This window comes from Diadema setosum, chromosome 16 (assembly GCF_964275005.1).
Source record: "Diadema setosum chromosome 16, eeDiaSeto1, whole genome shotgun sequence".
NCBI classification, from domain to species: domain Eukaryota; kingdom Metazoa; phylum Echinodermata; class Echinoidea; order Diadematoida; family Diadematidae; genus Diadema; species Diadema setosum.
The window spans coordinates 3,608,983-3,628,683 of record NC_092700.1 but is presented as its reverse complement, the minus strand read 5'-3'; the positions used below and the strand labels follow the sequence as shown (position 1 = coordinate 3,628,683).

Here is a 19,701-nt window from a genome sequence, read left to right as displayed (position 1 = left end):
GACCAGATTAATGGAGAATTTTCTATATGGTATAGATATAGTACATACAGGCTGACCAGATCAGTGGAGAATTTTCTAGGTGGTATACAATGTAACTACACAGTACATGCATGTAAGAGGAAATACATTATAGCTCACTCAATCTAGAATGATTTCACCCATTCCAGAAAGTTCTGGGAAGTGCTTACATGTTTGGCTGAGTGAGGCACTCTCCCTGTAGCCCAATGTGATTGGTAGTTATTCTTGGTAATGATGTTTTGTACATAGTTAGGCAGTGAGTCATCCAGGTTTCCTGGAACTTAGACTGGCTAGTAGGTTGGAGAGAGTTATAGAATGTGCTAGAAGGGGGTGAATGGATAGTATAAAAGCCAGAGAAATTCTGCAGTAGGCAGAGTACCCAACACCTCTGCTCTGAGAGTTACGTCACTTCTGGCTCTGAAGCGACTTGTTATGGTCAGTCCTGTGTTACCTGCTGACCTGTTATGTTTGTGGAGATACTTGGCCTGGGAGACATTTTGCCTGCAGATAATTAATTTGCCTTCATTGGGGATAGACACCATTTTTGTGTCAGTGGACATTGCTACGGCAAAGCTGTGATGGGCTGGATTCTTAGCTGAACCTTATTAAGTGAATTATCATTCAACGCATCAATTGGACGTGGTCGTCACAACGTTTGGACTCTGCACGTTTCGCCGTGGACATATATCGTGGATTTTAACCCGGATCTATAACGCGGACTATTGTAACCTGTGCCTCTGGATTTACGTCGGAGGAATCATTCATCGGTGCGTCAAAGATCATTCGTCTGTGCATTGAACATCGTATCTGGACACTTTCAAAGGATTACTTAATACGTGTAAGTGATTCCACTACCGATTTATAACTGTTTCTATCGATCATTGTTGTACTGATGTGACGCCGATTACCAGTCTGTACCCACAATATCACTGTTAATAAACCGCCTGAACATCAGTTGATTGTTTCTTTTGTGCGATCATTCTCGGAGTGATTTTGGTCGTAACAAGACACAAAGCGCATCTTTTGTGTTAAAAAAAAAATACTGATGCAAAATTGTAGGCCCTCTGATGCAAACATGCCTGCATAATATGCAGCATGGATAGTGATTGAATTTTGTGCTCAGGCCCAGGACCGTGAAAAAAAGACAAAACAAAGAAAAGACAAACACACACACGACATTTTATGACATCAATTGGAAAAGGAGAAAAAAAAATAATAGACGATAATATTTGCTGGTTGTATATGTCATCCACTATGCCACAGTAAAGAACCATCTTTACATTTTTAAGTCTGTTTTTTTTTCGTTTGTGTCTTTGATAGAATTTTTAAATAGCGTCTTCTTACTAAGCAAACATCATTCTCAATTTGGCACAACAGTTTAGTTCCTGCTTTTATCTCAAAGTGGGAAGAAGGTGTTATAATTCTCCTACCTGAGCGGACTTAATGAGTTAGAGCAGATGGTTTTTAAATGCTAACAAGGATAGTGATTTACAATTCAGATGCAACAATTCAGTGATTGCAAGGTGGTATTTTATATTACAGCTAATTGGAGACTTGAAGAGATTACAGGAAAGTAGGTTCAGTCACAAGTTGATATTTTATTCAGAAGCGAAGATTTCCCAAAGTCTTATTTCTAGGTGATTCATGTCTTACTTTTAGATGATTTCTAGTCAGTAAGCGTTTGATGGGGTGGGGTGGGGGGGGGGGGGGGGAGGTTGTCCCTACACTAGGGATTACCATTAAAACTTCCACCAGCTCTCTCCCCCTCCTCCGCCACACTATACAACAGGTTCCACCCCCCGTGGTAAAAGATAAGAAACACAAATGTACAAAATGATTATGGCAAATTCGAATCTCGTAGCTGAACTCCACATGTTGAAACGTAAATGTGTATTTTCCCTTTGGTCTATTGTTGCTATACTTGATTTAAATATTTTTTACAGAAAACTTAAATGGCTAGGTGAGACCTGCTTTATGAAACAGAATCACGCTTAACTTTTTTTTTTTCCACAACCCTCTTCAATCTCCATATTTCCCTCAAATTCACTTTACTATATATAGGTTTTCTCGGTCAATTTCATACTTTTGTCATTCAAGTTCGTATTCCGAGCATTCGATTTCACGCATTCCACGCTCGCAGCACTGAATCAGCAATCAAATTCAAAATCCGGTCATTCGAATTCACTATCCGAGCATTCAAATTCACTGTCGGAGCATTCAAATTCACTATCGGAGCATTCAAATTTAAGAGAGGAGCACGCATTTCATCAATGAGCAGTCAAATTCATGTCAAGCTGGCGACGGAATCTCGTCGGTCATTCAAATTCGTGAATAGGCAACCATGTTCCAAATAACTGCATTCAATTTAAAAGAAGTCCTGAATTTACTTAGTTTGGGGTCGTGTATGCATGTGTTTCTCACTTGGCTTTGAATATATTGGGATTGATGATGATTATTTATTTTACAGTAGATGTCCACCTGTTCATTGACAATTTTGAACTCGCGCTTAGCAAATATGTAGGAATATACAGGCACATGTCCCTCGGATTGGACATAATGGAGGTCCCATGTGTAAGAGAGTCACAACTCACAACGTAAAAGATCCAACTTCATTTATTCATCGCAAAGAGCAGAACATCAAACTGGACCCCACATTATGGAAGACCAGCTTTTGCAGCTGAATATGGGTTATCCAGCCATCCCGTTTGATGGAAAACGAAACAAACAAACAAAATTAGGCACTGTATAGGCCTACAGACGAGCATAATATGGAGGGTTGATTGACACTTTCGAGGAAAAAAACCACACAAATTTCGACTATATTGAAACTGATACATGAACATTTTATACGTGTTGTTTGCTGTGTATTGCTGTCTTATTGATTTACTTTTGCGGGGCTATGTGGGATCATTGTGTGTCAGTTTGTCTTTAAATTGATGAATTGTCATTATCATGATTATGTGGTTAGTGTTGGGGCGTTGTCAGCATGCAGTATCACCAAGAAATATGATTACTAGTCGTTGTGTTGTTTGGATGCACTGCCTATTGGACATTGCAATTTGAAATTTATTGAGATGAAAAACAAAGAATACATGAACAGAGAACAATGTAGAACCTGTAAACAACCATAATTTCACTATATGCAAGCCTTTATTGGTTGTGTTGGCCCTTTTCCTTTTCTTAAAAGTCTACTCCATTTTCCTCGTTAAATTGATTGCACGAAGTAGGAACTTGATCGCCTAAAAATGAATTTGAATGCTCCAAATAAACTCATAGGGACTATCACGTGACTATCGCATGAATTTGAATGCACGAGCAGGAAAGTCGGTGCTCGCATTTTGAAATTGAATGCCCAATCATGAATTTGATTTCACGAAAACGAAATAGAACGCCCATAAATGAAATTGATCGCTCGGATTCTGAATTTGAATGCCCGAATATTTTTGCGTGCGTACGCTGCGTGAATTTGAATGCACATTAATGAATTTGAGTGACAAAAGTATGAAATTGACCGGGAAAACCTATATTAAACCGTGGTTTGAAGTTGTACTAATAGTCTCTTATAATGCTGTGCGATGAATTTCTGAGCAAATGCTTTAGAAAAGATGCGCAAATACAGTCAGACGTCCAGGTCATCTGGACCTTTCTAACATCCGGTCGACGCAATTATCGCGATGGGTAGTGTAGACGACAACAAAACAAACAAAAAACAAACAAACGATTCGGTGATTTTACACACAATTAAGAGTCTTCATACTCACGCTACAGTTGATAAGCACAATCAGGCTACACAATCACGGTTTTCTCACTTTAAACTGTTGTGACTTATAGAAGAGTGACTTCAAAACTGTAATGCAGCATGCTTTGGATAGACAACATTGCAGTAATATAATATGCTAAAATATAATAAACGGTTTTCTCTCAGTTACTGTTTATTGCTGAAACTTTAATTACCCAAATGCAGGAAAATCCATGTAATTCATAATTCATAAAACAGCGTTTTACAAAATCAACATCTAAGATCTGAATCTTAAGATACGCGCCGTGAAGTCTTGGTAATTCCATTCAAAGTCACATATCAACTGATTTTGTGCCAGTTAACCACGTGGTATTATTCCCAGGAATAAGCATCTATCGCCATTTTCCAACTATTGAAACATTGCAACTTTCATTTCTCATTTCACAGCCTCATGCAGGACCAATTTTGGTTAATTTCCACCACGTTTTTACTGGTGAGAAGTCCACCGGGCGCCCCTTTAGACAGGTCTTTGAAAAGGAGATGTTACTGGGCTACGAGGTGACGCACACTTTCGTTCAAACGGACAAGCCCTTGTACAAGCCTGGCCAGAAAGGTGAGATTTGTTAACATCTACCAATGTGGAGTATCTCATGTTTATCATTTCTCAGATGGTAGTGTCCAGTTTGTTTCAAGGTTAAGTTTGTTGATTGAAAATTCGTGATGAATTCATTATGATATGAGGAAGTATTCAATGAAGAGAAATAAAAAAATGAAATATATTTATACAAAGATATGAAAACAAAAAGGGACAGAAAGCATGCAGAAAGCATGCATTTGATAAGAGCACACAAAATGCTGAGAATGAACAACACAAGAAGGTCATGCGAAAGATGTGTTTTATGACAAAGTATTCTTACCCCCAAATAAACTTGATAGATTGATAGAAGCGTTCCTCTTTCATCAAATTTTGGTGAAAGTTTCTCTGTCATTTGTGGTACTGGTCTTTCTTTGGGATTATTCTCCTTTCTGAAGAGAAAAGAGAGAGAGAGAGAGGGAGGGAGAGAGAGAGAGAGAGAGATTCCACAAATATAAGCTGCGGTTATATGAAATATTCGTAAACAGAGGTACGCTTTGATATATTGTGTGAACGTGACAAAGTAGAAATATTAGCAGAATTGATGTTGAGGTGCGAGTTTCTCCACTTTGTCTACCTCTGCAAATTAAATTTGTTAAGATCGCAACTGCTGATCTGTAAATTAATGGTCTGATCTATTAATTTTTGATGTGCAGTTGCGATCTTAATAAATTTTATTTGAAGAGGGAGACAAAGTGAAAAAACTCGCACCTGAACCTTCCCCCCTCTGAATAAAATCTTTCTGCCAGAATTGATGTTCGTTACAAGAAAGTAAATTGTAGCTATAATTGATGCTGCGTAATATGTACAATAATAAATTATGTTGTGAGTTGAAAAGAAAACCCAAACAGACATACAACAAAACAAAACCAAAAACTATTCAACGAATAAAGATATAAGTTCCTAGAGTAAGTGTTATAGTATAGTTTGTATTCATTTTTATGTCCTATGGTATAACTGTCCGTTCTGTTTGTCTATCAACAGTAATGTTTAGAGTCCTGACGATAGACTACCCAGATATGATACCGGTTCCTGACCATGTAAGCATTTCACGATTATTGTCGGACTTGCAGTGTTTTGCATGCGCTTCTTATTTCTTAAAAAAAAACAAGAAATGCATATAAGATGCGTCTGTTGACGAACCTTCGGAAGAAGAAACGTTATTCACTTTTTATACTGCATAAATAAACCTCTGCAATGACATTTTGTTTCATTCTGTAACAAAAACGCGATAATTAACTTAGTTTTATTTTGAAATTTACAGACCTTTTGAATAATTGAGGAAATAATGTTAAGTTTTTGATATATTAATCTAAAGAAAACGAAATATTTCGTCATCTACTGAGTAAAGGGCTGGCTTTTATCTTTCTTTTTTTTTTTTGCGAGATACCAAGGAACCCCAGAGTCTCATACCCGTCTAAGAAGAATTCAAAATTTATGTTATGAAAATCGGTTTAGAAATGGCTGAGGCATCCAAGAACAAAGTAAAACAAAGCTAGCGTAATGAAAGTTGGGTCACAACTTTATTGGAATCGCTCTGCCATGGATATCTCAGGCCTTTCAACACTAATTTTCATCAAATATATCTTGGAATCACAGATACTCTTTCTTAACTATTCTATCATTACCCGTGACAGGCACACACTGTGTACATTGAGTCACCGGGGGGAACTCGTATGAAGCAGTGGAAAAACCTCCTGAGTCCCGATGGCCTTCTAGACCTACAGTTTGCCCTGTCTGATGAGCCGGAGATGGGAACATGGCAGATCCGTGTCATCCATCACGGACATATGCCAGATAGCGTTCAGACCTTCAATGTCGAAGAGTACGGTGAGACAACGTCAACCATAACTTTATGATTATGGCTTTCCCTTGTTTACTTGTAATTTCATGCAGCATTTATAGAACTAACTCCTAACTTCCTCTTATTTAGAACGACACGTACGGTATGCCTGTATTCCTGTGACTGAGTCACACAAATAGAAATTCTTCGCAGAGTGTAAAACAAATTACCCCATTTTTTTCGTTGTTATACAGGACTAGTACGATAAATCTCCAGTTTTGATCTGTTGAAACAATTGTAGAAATTGAATTATTTCCTTCAGCCCTATACTACCAACACTGTGTCTATAGTGAATTGGTGGCTCTTACACGCTTGAATAGACCCTTTGCTTCAGAGCCTCTTTTCTCAGTACACACTTTTCTGTAACGTGTGCCTTCTTTCCAATATTTAGATAGATTGGGAGAGTCAATTTCATTTGAGTTATACATCATTTCAAAGCTTGGAGTCTGCTCTTTCAGGATATGTCCTAATCAAAAATTGGCGACTTTTTGTTTGTTTTGTGATGAAGGGTCATATATTATATGAAATCTAACTTTTGTTTTTGCTGTCAGTCACTAAATAAGGGCCCAAACAGGAAAGGTTTTAGCGTCAAATATTATTTCTAGCTTGTGTCCAAAAAAAGAAACTCTTTGTTTTTTATGTATTTTTGGCTACTTTTTACCTTTTTTGTGTCTTTTCAAAAAAAAAAAAGATTCCGCATTGCTATAAGCCTGAAAATATGCCATCTATTGATTTTGATTAATAAAACATATAAAGTAATCCTGCGTTTACGAAATTATTAAATCGTATTTTGCATTGAAAGGGTACAAGAAATCACATTTTGGGGGCATATTTCGGTCTGCCTTAAAAGAACATAATTATGTGTGCGCAACTTCGGAACGGTGTATCTGGGCGTTGCAAATTCAGTGTCAAAAGTTGTGGCAGACTCGAAAGAAAAACGTCGTGAAACATATTTGCGGCGATATAGCTTTTTGCGATGGCGACACAAATGTGTGTGTGTGTGTGTGTGTGTGTGTGTGTGTGTGTGTGTGAGTGTGTGGGCGAGGGGGGGGGGGGGTGCCGGTGCCCCGAGCGCCCCCCCCCCCATAGGGTTAAGTACTTACAAAACACCATTATCAAGGGTTGTCAAGACATATCTCCTTAAAGCTTCTACACTGAAGATATAGCGCCGACTGTTTGTTAAACTCAGTAGATAATTCATAATTATTCTTTGTATGTGACTATCCAGAATAGTTATTAGTGGAAACTGGGTGACTTGTTGAATAGAGGGCTATGGAAGTTAGGCCTACTAACTATTGAAAAAATGTTTAAGGGCTGCTCATGGTACGCTTAACCCTAACCAGCCTGGACTTTCTGGCCTGTTCTGTGGCCGGGGGAGGGTTGATTTAACCCCCCCCCCCCCCGATCCCAGCCTTCGATTGCGCAAACGCCCTAAAAAATTGACACATATATTACTTGATGCGTAATCTACCAAAATATAAAAGATAAACTGAATTTTTCATGTCTATATTTCATATTAAATAATAGGCGTGAAATCATAAATATCCCTCTGATGTAGAAAATAAAGCCAATGGCATACTAATTCTTTCGTGAAATTATTCCATGTAGCATTCCTAACGAACGTATTTGAAAAAGAAAATCTATTTTATAAATATCTTATGTATTTTTTTCGTCGTGTTCTACAAAATTTATTACACAACCTATCTTAAGCATAATTATGCTAAAATTTATTGATTTTAGCCATTCAACTTGAAAATAATAATGTTGTTATATCTTTTTGAATAAGATTAGAAAACTCTATTTGCATTGAGTTTGTACACAAAAATCACGTTTTTGAGCCATTTTCAGTCTAACAGGCATGTATACCGTGTACAGCTTCTTAACGGTGTGTCCGATTTTCGCGAAAATGGTGTCATGAGTTGTGCAAGGCTCAAAAAGTAAAAAGTCAGCGAGAGGCGCGGTCAAAAAATTCGCCCGGCAGAATGGTCGCTGAAAATATCGAGGGGGGATTCAACCTCCCCCTCCCCGGTCCCTTTAGGGTTAAGTCGTAGCCTTCTGATTTATTTGTTGTACCCCGTTTACACTTTCCTTACATAATATTGTTGAAAATCCAACTGAGACAAAATTACCTTATAGACAACATGTGTGTATAAATATCTGTACGTTATCAGTAATATGTGAACATGGACAATCAGAGAGAACCATAATTCATATCAAATCAAATCAAATCAAATCAAATCAAACCAAAATGCAGATTTGATCAAAACAACTATCTTTTTACTGAGTGTATCATCTCATTTCTCTGATTCACGTAGTTCTACCAAAGTTTGAAGTGAAGGTGACCCCAAAAACAGGATATATCTTTGCCCCTGAGCCATCACCTCTGCTGTTCACAGTATGTGCCATGTGAGTATTTCCTCAGTTCTCTTCGTGATTGTCATGTCATTGAGTGTGTCAATTAAGTTACTTCCTATCGCCATGCGGTTGTGGATCATTTTGCAGATCTTTTGCAGTTTTTTAGCCAATTTTGACATTGACTTACACTCTCTTTCAGCTGATTGACAATCTTAAGTGATCAAATGTTTGAAATACCTGTGCACAATTAATCTATTGGAATAGAAAACAAACAAACAATTAAAGAAAGCTACTACATCTTGTACTTTGGATCAAAAGTTTATTGTCTAGTATTATATATATATATATATATATATACAATATACATATATATATATATATATATATATATATATATATATATATATAATTATATGAGCATAAATACAGAGTGGTTTAAGGATAAAACGCCAGTCTAGACCTGTGATCAGGGTCGTAGGTGAGAATACTGCCACAGTACAATGGGATCAGTGTAGACATAATGTATGTCCATGATTGTTATCATGGATGCTACTGAAACACTGATTCTGTTTTTATATACGTCAATGTAGGGTATAATTTGGCAAGGCAATCGGTTGCAAAAACCAAGACTTTCATCAATTTATATTGGTTCATTTACGTTCTGGAAATCATCCGAGGGACTCCTTTAATCATGCCAAAGCATTTTTTTTTTTTAATTAATCCTAAGCAACATGTTCTTAAATCTCCATAATTTTAAAGATCAATTTATAACATACACGTGTAGCATGCATGACAACAGACATATTTTGACGTGTATGAATATCGTTAACATTCAGCATTTTTTTTAATTAATCCTAAGCAACATGTTCTTAAATCTCCATAATTTTAAAGATCAATTTATAACATACACGTGTAGCATGCATGATAACAGACATATTTTGACGTGTATGAATATCGTTAACATTCAGTCGAACTGCGGTTGAAATAAGTGGAATGCATTTTCTTTGGACTAACAGGTACACCTATGGACAGCCCGTGAGAGGTAGTATTGAAGCGACAATCTTGCTGGGACATCATTGGTTACCTACCAGGACTGTAGAAAGGGTAAGTTTGGGTATTGGATCTCCAAGATGACTGGATCAGCAGAAAAGAACTGGGAGCATTTCATGAAGTATTTTGTCATACATTATATATATCTGACAGATTGTTATTAGTTGCTGAAATTATTGCGTCTGATTGGCTGATAGCAAATTTGCCTTACAAATTTGCAAAAGCAGCTCTTCTCCGTACGACCTGTGCTCCCTCTCTCTTTCCTGTAATTATATTCTTCCCCCTTGTCTTTTTCCTCACTTCCTCTCTCATTCTTTCTTTCTTTCTGTATCTCTCCCTTTATATCTATGTCTCCCCCTTTCTTTCTGTCTCTAAATCTGTCTGTCTTCACTTTCTGCCTGGATAAGAGGATAAAGTGTCACACATTTCATGAATTTGTCAGTATTTAAACCTGTGCTTTTCTGCTGAATTCTATTAGCCTTGCGTGACGTAAAAGCATTGGTTTGGTGGGATTACAAAATAACTGTCGGTGTATGGATTCCTCCTTGAACCTTCCTTGACATTTCTACCCATAAAAGTGTGATCATAATCACACTAAGAAAAATAAGGTATTACTATCGTATTGTTGTGCATCAGAGATTTCTTATGCACGTTACCTGTAAATAAAACAAAGCATGCAAATACGACTATGATTACGTTTACTAACTTTTTGTCACTTTTGAAACTTGTGCAGCTGCTACCCTCAATGAAAGTCTGATCAACAATGTGTAATGTGTATGGACAAGGCAATTTCTGAAATACTACGAAACATTCACTCGATCCTTCTTGACAGATTATTTTAGAGGCAGATGCGTCGGGATGTGCTGAATTTAATTATACATTTGGCCGCGGAATGTTGAGAGGGAAGGAAATTAAAGTGGTCTCAAACTTCACGGAGGTAGGAACAGGTAAGATGTTGTGGATAAAGAATCTACATTGAACATAATTAAACAATAGCAAGTCAGAAAGGCATATTTTTCAAAGTGGAATTCATCCTAAATAAATATATATCTTCACACCTACACACACACACACACACACACATAAACACACACAGCTTTTAATTATTGAAACAATTCATGTGGAAAGAAATGAAATGGTACTTTGATTTCATAACTTCTATAAGACCTAGTTTGTGACAGGAATGAAGTATCGATTGAAGTTGATATTTTTATTTTTTACATATATATGAAGAAAGACAACATCTGACTTGTGAAGATGTAATTATCTTATTAAATAGTATTTTTTAATAACATTGGTTATGAGTTCTTAGTGCCTTTTTAAAGTCATAGAAGCAATGGACCTGTGATGTAGCATCAGAGCTCAATTGCTCTCAATTGTAATACATATAGAGTTAAAGCACGATCAAGTTGAAGTTGCGTAATCGTGCAGAGGGAAATTTAGAAAACATGATCAAAGGGGACACAAAACCCTTAACTGGAATAATGAATCGCACCTATAATCCATGCCAAAAATACAAAACAGATGCAAACAGACAAACAAGCATTTACTGCGGCATAAAGAAAAAAATCAGAACAATTGCACAAAAATGGACATGTCGTGCTGTTTGAGTTGATAAGTCCATAAGTAGGAACAACAAGGCACAAAACTGTGTCTATATTAGCTCACACATTATATGGGGACGAAGCCACAGCTAGAAGATTGTTTAAAAGCAAAGGAAACTTCTATAGGAACAAAGAAAAAAGTCTTACAAGGTGAAGAAAAGAAATCATATGTATGAATCATTGAACATTTTAGTGATGTGGCCATGTACAGGCCTAAAGGCATCAGCGAAGTTTACTAAATCTATATTGCAGAGATCCCTTAGCAAGTCGTACCGGTTATTACATTTGTATTTTATTTTCGACTGATTATTATTCTGACCACAATTTTTGTGTATTATATGCTTATGTTTGTCTCCCTGTGAATTTAGGAGTGTGGATGCAATCACGAACCGTATCCATTCCCCTCAGCCATGTACATTATAAAGTAAAGATCCAGGGACCAGATTTCTTCAAACCAGGATTACCCTACAGGGGGCAGGTAAGGAATCTCTTTAGTTAACTGGTACCTTCAGTTCTTTCTTCCAATATTTTATTTTATGTCTTTGAAATCGTTGATTTGTTGTTATTGTTTTTGGATAGATTTGCTGTTGGTTATGGGAATATAGCAGGCATTATACATATGGGTAGATTTCGTCTGTCACCTAACAATAATCTGACTTTTACCAAAATGTTATTGAAATGTTTCTTCAACAAATGCTTGTGTTATGATGTATTTCATTCACATATAACCAGATGAGCCTAATGACAAAATTATTTCATCCTTATTGGAATTATTGAATTAGAGAGAAGACTTGAGCTTTTTATTGATAAACAGCGTGCCCTTTTGGCATTTGAATTACAAATCTTAACGTCTGCAGCATTTCACATTCTTTTCTACACTGCTGTCCTCACAAAAAGTTGGGATTCTCAGTTGGTTTTAGAAAGAAGCAAAGCAATTTGTGAAAAATGACGTAAAAGCGTTTAACCTTCCGAGTGACTCGTCAGGCGTAATTATAAGAGTCATTATGTTTCAGTATACATTTGTATTATATCCACAACATAAAAGTAATCCGTTACAGTTGGCAATATATCTGAGCAGGGTTTCAGACCACTAAAGCACTAATATCGCCTCGTATTTTTGATGCCTATTTCCCATTACTTTATACCTCATTAAAAGTCAGTTAATGACACACTTTTACTGTTTTGTTATTGCTTTTTATCATTCGTTTGCAATGACAGCAGGAGAAAAAGAGCAAACGCAAAATTATGAATTGAAAATAGCATTATCGTAAGGGAGTTAATCAAGAACACACTGTTTTCTGGCCCTATTCTCGTGACCAGCATGTGAACAGGGCTGTGTATGTCTACTATCTAAATTCATTTTTATCTTGATTCAATAATTTTCATGCATGATTACAGGATAAACATTAAAGTTTGCAAATACATAACTTGACCATTCTTCAGGATGTAGTGATTGACGCATTTTGGTTTAAAGCTCGACATAGGAATAACTGTAATGCAAGTTATGTCACGTGATAATTTCTCTTATCTTTAAAAAAGGTCGTTCTGTCATACCCCGATGGCACCCCAGTTCCGGGTATTGAAGTTCGTGTACAAATAGAGGAGACGAGAAGGCACATCTCAGTTGTCACTCAAACTAACGGCATTGGACGATTCGAGATTAAAGGACCTTCTGACCCACTAATAGTAACCCTGACGTTAAGGGTAATGACCTCTTTCCATAATTCATATAGCGGTATGCATCCCCACCCACATAACGCACCTACACAGTAATACATGCACACACGCACGCACACACACACGCACACACACACGTATTGATATGTATAGAGTATAGTGCAATTCAAATCTCGTTAAGAATTGAAATTGACTAACAGATTGCTTTTGGTAACGTAAGTGATGAATTCTGTGTACATGATATGTGACCGTGCACCTCAAAACGAACATAAAGTTGCACACACTGATTTTGCGTGAGGACTGAAAATAAGTAAAATGGGTCAACCTAGCCGAACTTGACTTTTTCATATTTTCTGAAAGAGCGGGTCTTCTTTTCCATTATACTAAAATTTGGTATCATAAATTGGCGGAAAAGTGTGTTTTTTTTAGCAGTTTATCTCGAACATTTTTGGTAGAATAGTGTGATTAGGTGTGTCTTTAGAATCCCTTTTTCATTTCTAAAACACCTTGTCCACACTCTTCACTTTCAACTCAAATACTTTTGAAAGGATAGTGCTACTGCTTTGAAAGTTGGCATTGATTATGAACAGAATGAGTTAATGAGGCATGTTTAATTTGGGTTTAAATCTGATAATCCCTTCATTGTTGCTACTCTGGTGGTTTACTTCCTGTTTTTGTCCCATTCATCACACAGCCAGCACTGTTTGGTAAAGATTAAGCGCTGGACACTGTACTGCAGAGCCTCTTTTCTCAGTTCACACTTTTCCTGAGTTTGTGCTTTCTTTCCAATATTTAGATAGGTTAGGAGAGTCCATTTGATTTGAGTTATACATCATTTTAAAGCTTAAAGTCTGCTCTTTCGGAATATGGTCTTACCTAAAAATTCCTGTCTGGCGACTTTTTGTTTGTTTTGAGGTGCAGGGTCACATATGATTTATAATGTGTGTATGTGTGTGTGTGTGTGTGGGGGGGGGGTAAAACAAATCCATCTTCCTTAGCTGTTCTTATTTTCCCAAATGGAAGAAACAATTTTAATATTCCATGTAGATATACAAAATTGCAGCAGTCGAAGAAGTTATGATGTTTGTTGTTTGCTCATCTCTAGCTGAAATTTTACATGATCTTTATTATTATTCATTTAAATGTATTTTTCATTTTGGAAAAGGGGGGTTTGGTATTGTTCCTATAGAAATGCCTTATTTTGTATGTCTTCTGTGAAGATTCAAGGGAGAATTAAGGTTAAGATATAAGTAGCATACCACGCTTAAACTGCCAGACCATGTGTTACAAGATAGTTATGCAGTCACTCGGTTCCATTCATTCCTTTGTGCATTCCCAGGCTACTGACGCAGAAGGTGGCAGTTTTTCGATCCCAACGAAATCAGTGAACGATGGTATTCGACGAGTGGTTCGTTTCTTGATGTTGGAACTTTCGATCAAACAGTCATCAGTGGTCAAGATGTGAATGTCACCTTACATTTACAAGGCCTACCTCTGAGACAACCTCCAGTATTAAGTTTTCTACCGGGTTAGTATCCAATCTCTCATTTTTATTCTGTCGTTGACTCTTAGCAGTCATTCCACCATTCATGCATTGCTTGTGTAATTCAGTAGGACTGATTGTGGTAGCGATCGTTTTGTATACAAATGTGCAAACAACAGAAGATGTGCACTTAGTCTTAATACACCGCAAGAATTAACCCATGTTTAGGCTAAACCTTTGAGAGCAATGGAAGAGGGGCTCTGTTTTAGAAATTAATGTGGGAAATTTGAAAACATTAATGTTGACACCTCTGAAGGATCGAATTATTCTGGTTGTTCTGCTGCAGGTTTTGTCACGAGGACGTGTCGTCTCCAGCGGGCAAGAGACATGGACAAATCCGAATGTGATAAATCCACCTGTAGAGATCCACGAGGAAATACAGAGGGAGGTATCAGCCGCAGGCAGAGAAAAAAGATCTTCTCCTCCATATTTTGGCGGGCGTCGGAGAACAACAGTACGGTCTGCTGGTAGATGATATTATTACAGAGTTTTCCACAAACTTCATGCTGGTGATTTTTTTTCTTTTTTTTTTGTACAAGGCAGGATGTTCCTTCACATTGCAATAAATTGTAGAGCCATCGCCCTTTGGATATCTTATGACCACAGACCGGTGTAGTGGTGCTTTCCCTGGTTTTTTTTTAATGATCTGATTTCGTTAAGCGATATCACTAGATAAAATAAACTTTTTCCTCTTTTTTTTTTTTTGGGGGGGGGGGGTTCAATTATATTGGCCTGCATTCTTTTTCTTTGCCTGTTTGTTTTGTTTTGTTTTTGTTAGTGTGTGTGTTCTTTTCCTTTTTTTCTGAGAGAGGTCATTAATCTTTGTCTCAAAATGATCTGTACCCGAAACATCGATCAATCGATCGATCTTTTTGGGTGAAAGTTTGTATGACCGCTGTTTGCGTACTCTCAGTGTGAATTTTCATGTGATGTTGCAAAACAACAAAAGGTAAATGTTATATTCATTAATTGATCAATTTCAGAAGTCAGGGCGCCCGTACTTCTACCCTACCCTTCATTGATTGTCGAGAACTTGGTATTTTCCTTCACTGCCACGGCTGAGATGTCTCCATTAGCTCGTCTTCTTGTCTTTTACATCCGAGGAGACGGTGAAGTAGTCAGCGCCAATGGAGAAATCAAAATAGCTCCTGCATTTCAGAACAAGGTTGGTGTCAACATGCCAGCACGCTATAGCTTTTTAGTCAGTCAAAAATAGATAATAATATCTCCTTCATTCTAAAAACCTTCAATATAACGGATTGTGACAATGCTTGCTACTATGCGTAAACGAACTTGAGAAATTCAGCTGGAAAGGTTTTAACCAGGAAGTCGAACAGGCATCATCTTCGAATAGGCACTTTAAATCAATGGATGAACACCGTTATGCCTCAATAAATGAGACACTAATGCATCGAAACATTGATTCCGATCAAATTCGATATTTCCCCCTTTTTTAGTCAATTCCCATAATCTGCAGTTTCTGTGGCTGTTAGTGTATAACAGGTCTTTCGTAGAGTGAGGGTAGAAGCAGTGGCGGATCTACGGGGGAGGGGGGTCGGGGGTTAACCCCTCCCCCCGGCCATCCTTTAGCTGCCAAGTAAAAGTTTATGCGTATGAAAACGCCATCATGCCCAGACTTAATCCAGAGTTAATAAGCAAACACAATGATAACTCTGGATATTACTGTGTATTAAAATGTTAACCTATCCACAAAGACGTTATCATGGACTGCTTCTTATGGTCTCCATTGCGTTAGTAGATGCCAGGAAAACATCACTTACAGGGGTTCAAGTAGGTACGCTGCTCACAAACATCGCTGCTTAGCGGGGCGAAAAATTATAAGAAACTAACAATATACATTTATATAGTTATCAATGGACACTTACGTCTACTTATGAGTAAATTCAGTGTATAGATGGGTAGCCTCGCGTCCTCTAGTGTGCCCCTTGAAACATACCATGAGTAAACCTTACCTTTTTTCTTTTTCCTGTATGCTTTCTAGTATATAAGAATAATTTGTATTGCTCGAACAATGTGATCACGTTAAGCTTTTGATGAATACATTTCATCCTCCCCTCCCCCTGCCGCTGGTTCGCTTTGCTAATCATACTCATTCGCGCTGTTTTTTTTTTTTTTCTTTCCACTGTGATTTTATTCCCTAGAAATATGCTTTAGATGCTCTATAAACGGGTCTAGGAACACTACCCTTGGAAAACCACTCTCCGGATAACTACCACCCGGATAATTACCCCCCAGACAATTCCCCCCTAGGGCAACTACCCCCGGACAACTACCCTCCAAGGGCAATTACCCTCCAGGGTAATTACCCCCTAGGACAACTACCCCCCGGACAACCACCCTCCTAGGGCAACTACCCCCAAGGGCAATTCCCCCTCAGGAAAACTACCCCCTGGATAACTACCCCTCGGATAGCTACCTCTGGATAACTACCCCCTCGGATAAATACCCCCTGGATAAATACCCCCCCCCCCCCCCTGAAAACTACCCCCTGAGTAACTACCCCCACCCGGAGAACTACCCCCTGGATAACTACCCCCGGATAATTACCCCTCGGATAATAAACCTCCGGATAATTACCCCCCCCCCCCCCAGATAATTACCTCCGGATAATTACCCCGGATAATCACCCCGGATAAATACCCTCCGGATAAGTACACCCCCCCCCCCCCGATAATTACCACCATGATAATTTTCCCCAGGTTAATTACCCCCTCCTCCGATAACTAGACCCTAGATAACACCCGATAACTACCCCCTCCGATAACTTCCCATGCATGATTACCCCGGATAAGTAAGCCTACAACTCCCCCTCCCTATAACTATCAAGACGAAAATTACCACCAGGACAGTGCACCACGCCAATTACCCCCTGGGTAACTACCTCCCAGGTCATTGCCCCCACCCCCCCCCCCCCCCAATCTTACTTTTAATAAAAAGAATATCATTACTACAGGAACGAAATTCTTTGTATTATTTGCCAGGAATCACGGAGATGCCATACTGATACATCATCATATGAAAACAACATCTTAAGGATTTACGATTTGTATCGTTTGCATTTAGGACGATTTATGTACAAGCTTAACTTCTCCCTGGAAGATAATAAACGGAAAGATGTTAACTCCGCAAATGCATGGATCGTCAGCAGCACACCAGGGATCACCAGTGTTTCGGCCATTTAAGTGCTGTACACCTCCCCTTGGCTGGCCGGTGCTGCGTTGGGATCCCCTTGACAGCACCCCCATGGCATTTGTATTTTGACTCTATGTTCATAAAAAACGAAGCTGTCCCTTCATATCCTACCCGGTAATCCAGTAAATGTCATGCCTTTAACCAAAACTATTTTTGCTAATCTGTATTTTCTTTTACTGTTCCGAAATTTCGGATTTCTCTTAATAGTATAGTTTAAAAAGAAGTTTGAAGTTTGAATGCCTTTACCATTGAGCTAAAGACATTTTGAAGAAATGTTACACTTCAGAATGAGTTAAACTTTTTGCAATTTTTTTTTTTAACCACAATCGTCTATCGTTTACCACAACTCTATGTAACACTTCTTTATTTTGAGGAGCTTATATCTCATGCCTCACGTGCCCTGGTTTTAACCCATCATCTTCCTCTTCCCTCTCGCTTTTCTCTGTCCACCGTGAAGGTAGTCTATTCCTGTCATTCATAACTTTTATTATCGAATTAACGAACCTTTGGAATAACGCCAAAATGTGCTTTTAACAAACCCTCTTTCATTTCCGAACTAACGGACATTTAGTTGTATCAGAATCTGTGTGTTTTGTATTAAAGGACTTCGGGAACAAAATGAAACAAACCTTATCTGAATTCACATTATTGTATTACAAAACACAAGTTCCCCTCGGAAACTGTGCGTGATACACGGAGTGAACATTCAATGATGCGTTCGCTCATGCAGAGACGCTTTAAAAATGCTTGTTCCGCTACGCATTTTCGAATCCGATTCGCATTTCGTTATAACAGAGCACATTTCTTTTGTTTTTCTTTATCAGTGGCGCTCAGAAAAGACTTCGTGATAACGAAAATTTTGCTATAACCGTCTTCGTTATAAGCGAATTTTGTACCATAGACTTTATGGCGATAATTTTGGGACCAGAAGTTTTGCTTCGTTATAACGAAATTTCGTTATAACCGTGTCGTTTAACGGGAGTGCACTGTATCTTTATTTGTGTACTTCGTCTCTGTCTTAATTTGCTTTCTTTGCATTGTTTCATCAATTTTGTAACTATTTCACTGTTACACCGTTAACGCTCATTTCAGAATTGCCCTACTGCATTATTGGGCATTAAACAACTAGTATATCAAGGATGTGGGAAGAGATTGTCACCTCGTTGGTATGATCACCGCAGAGCATTACCTCCCTTGACAATTACTCCTTATCAAAATTAGGCTCCAAACAATCACCCCTCTTACAACAACGAAAAGTAGAAATTACGCGGTGCGTAAAGTACGTCCCCGCCGGAAGTAGCATTTGTATCAAAATGTACTACATAGGTCAAAAGATCAAGGTCAAAGGTCAAAGAAGTCAAAGTCAACATTCTGTGTAGAAGTTTTGAAGCCCTCACCTAGTGCCATCACATAAAGCAGACGGAATCGAAATCGGGTTAGAAATGGCGAAGGAGTAGCATTTTGTAGCAAAATGTACAATACAGGTCAAAAAAATCAAGGTCAAAGGTCAAAGAAGTCAAAGGTCAAAATTCTGTGTAGAAGTTTTGAAGCCCTCACCTAGTGCCATCACATAAAGCAAACGGAATCGAAATCGGGTTAGAAATGGCGATGGAGTAGCATTTTGTAGCAAAATGTACAATAAAGGTCAAAAATCAAGGTCAAAGGTCAAAGAAGTCAAAGGTCAAAATTCTGTGTAGAAGTTTTGAAGCCCTCACCTAGTGCCATCACATAAAGCAAACAGAATCGAAATCGGGTTAGAAATGGCGAAGGAGTAGCATTTTGTAGCAAATGTACAATATAGGTCAAAGGTCAAGGTCAAAGGTCACGACTGAAATTCTGTGTAGAAGTTTCAAAGCTCCCATGTAGTGCTATCATATAAAGCAACAGAATCAAAATTGGCTCATAAATGACAGAGAAGTAGCAAATTGAAGATTTTGATCACACACGGACGCACACACGGAAGGGACGACGGACCGACACGACGGACTGACACAGGACACAGAATACGGAGCCCGTTTCAAAGTC

General features: G+C 38.1%; 1 protein-coding gene across 1 annotated transcript in view; it reads left to right on the top strand.

The window, feature by feature from the left end:
* The window catches only part of LOC140240209 (alpha-1-macroglobulin-like), a 67,220-nt gene that overhangs the window by 8,194 nt on the left and 39,325 nt on the right, over window positions 1–19,701 (top strand). Inside the window, 13 exon segments of the mRNA XM_072320002.1 lie at window positions 4,205–4,370; window positions 5,376–5,431; window positions 6,029–6,221; window positions 8,550–8,640; window positions 9,606–9,693; window positions 10,472–10,586; window positions 11,612–11,721; window positions 12,783–12,947; window positions 14,260–14,308; window positions 14,311–14,388; window positions 14,391–14,452; window positions 14,750–14,930; window positions 15,447–15,628. Of these exon segments, the coding sequence (XP_072176103.1) occupies window positions 4,205–4,370; window positions 5,376–5,431; window positions 6,029–6,221; window positions 8,550–8,640; window positions 9,606–9,693; window positions 10,472–10,586; window positions 11,612–11,721; window positions 12,783–12,947; window positions 14,260–14,308; window positions 14,311–14,388; window positions 14,391–14,452; window positions 14,750–14,930; window positions 15,447–15,628 (1,536 nt within the window).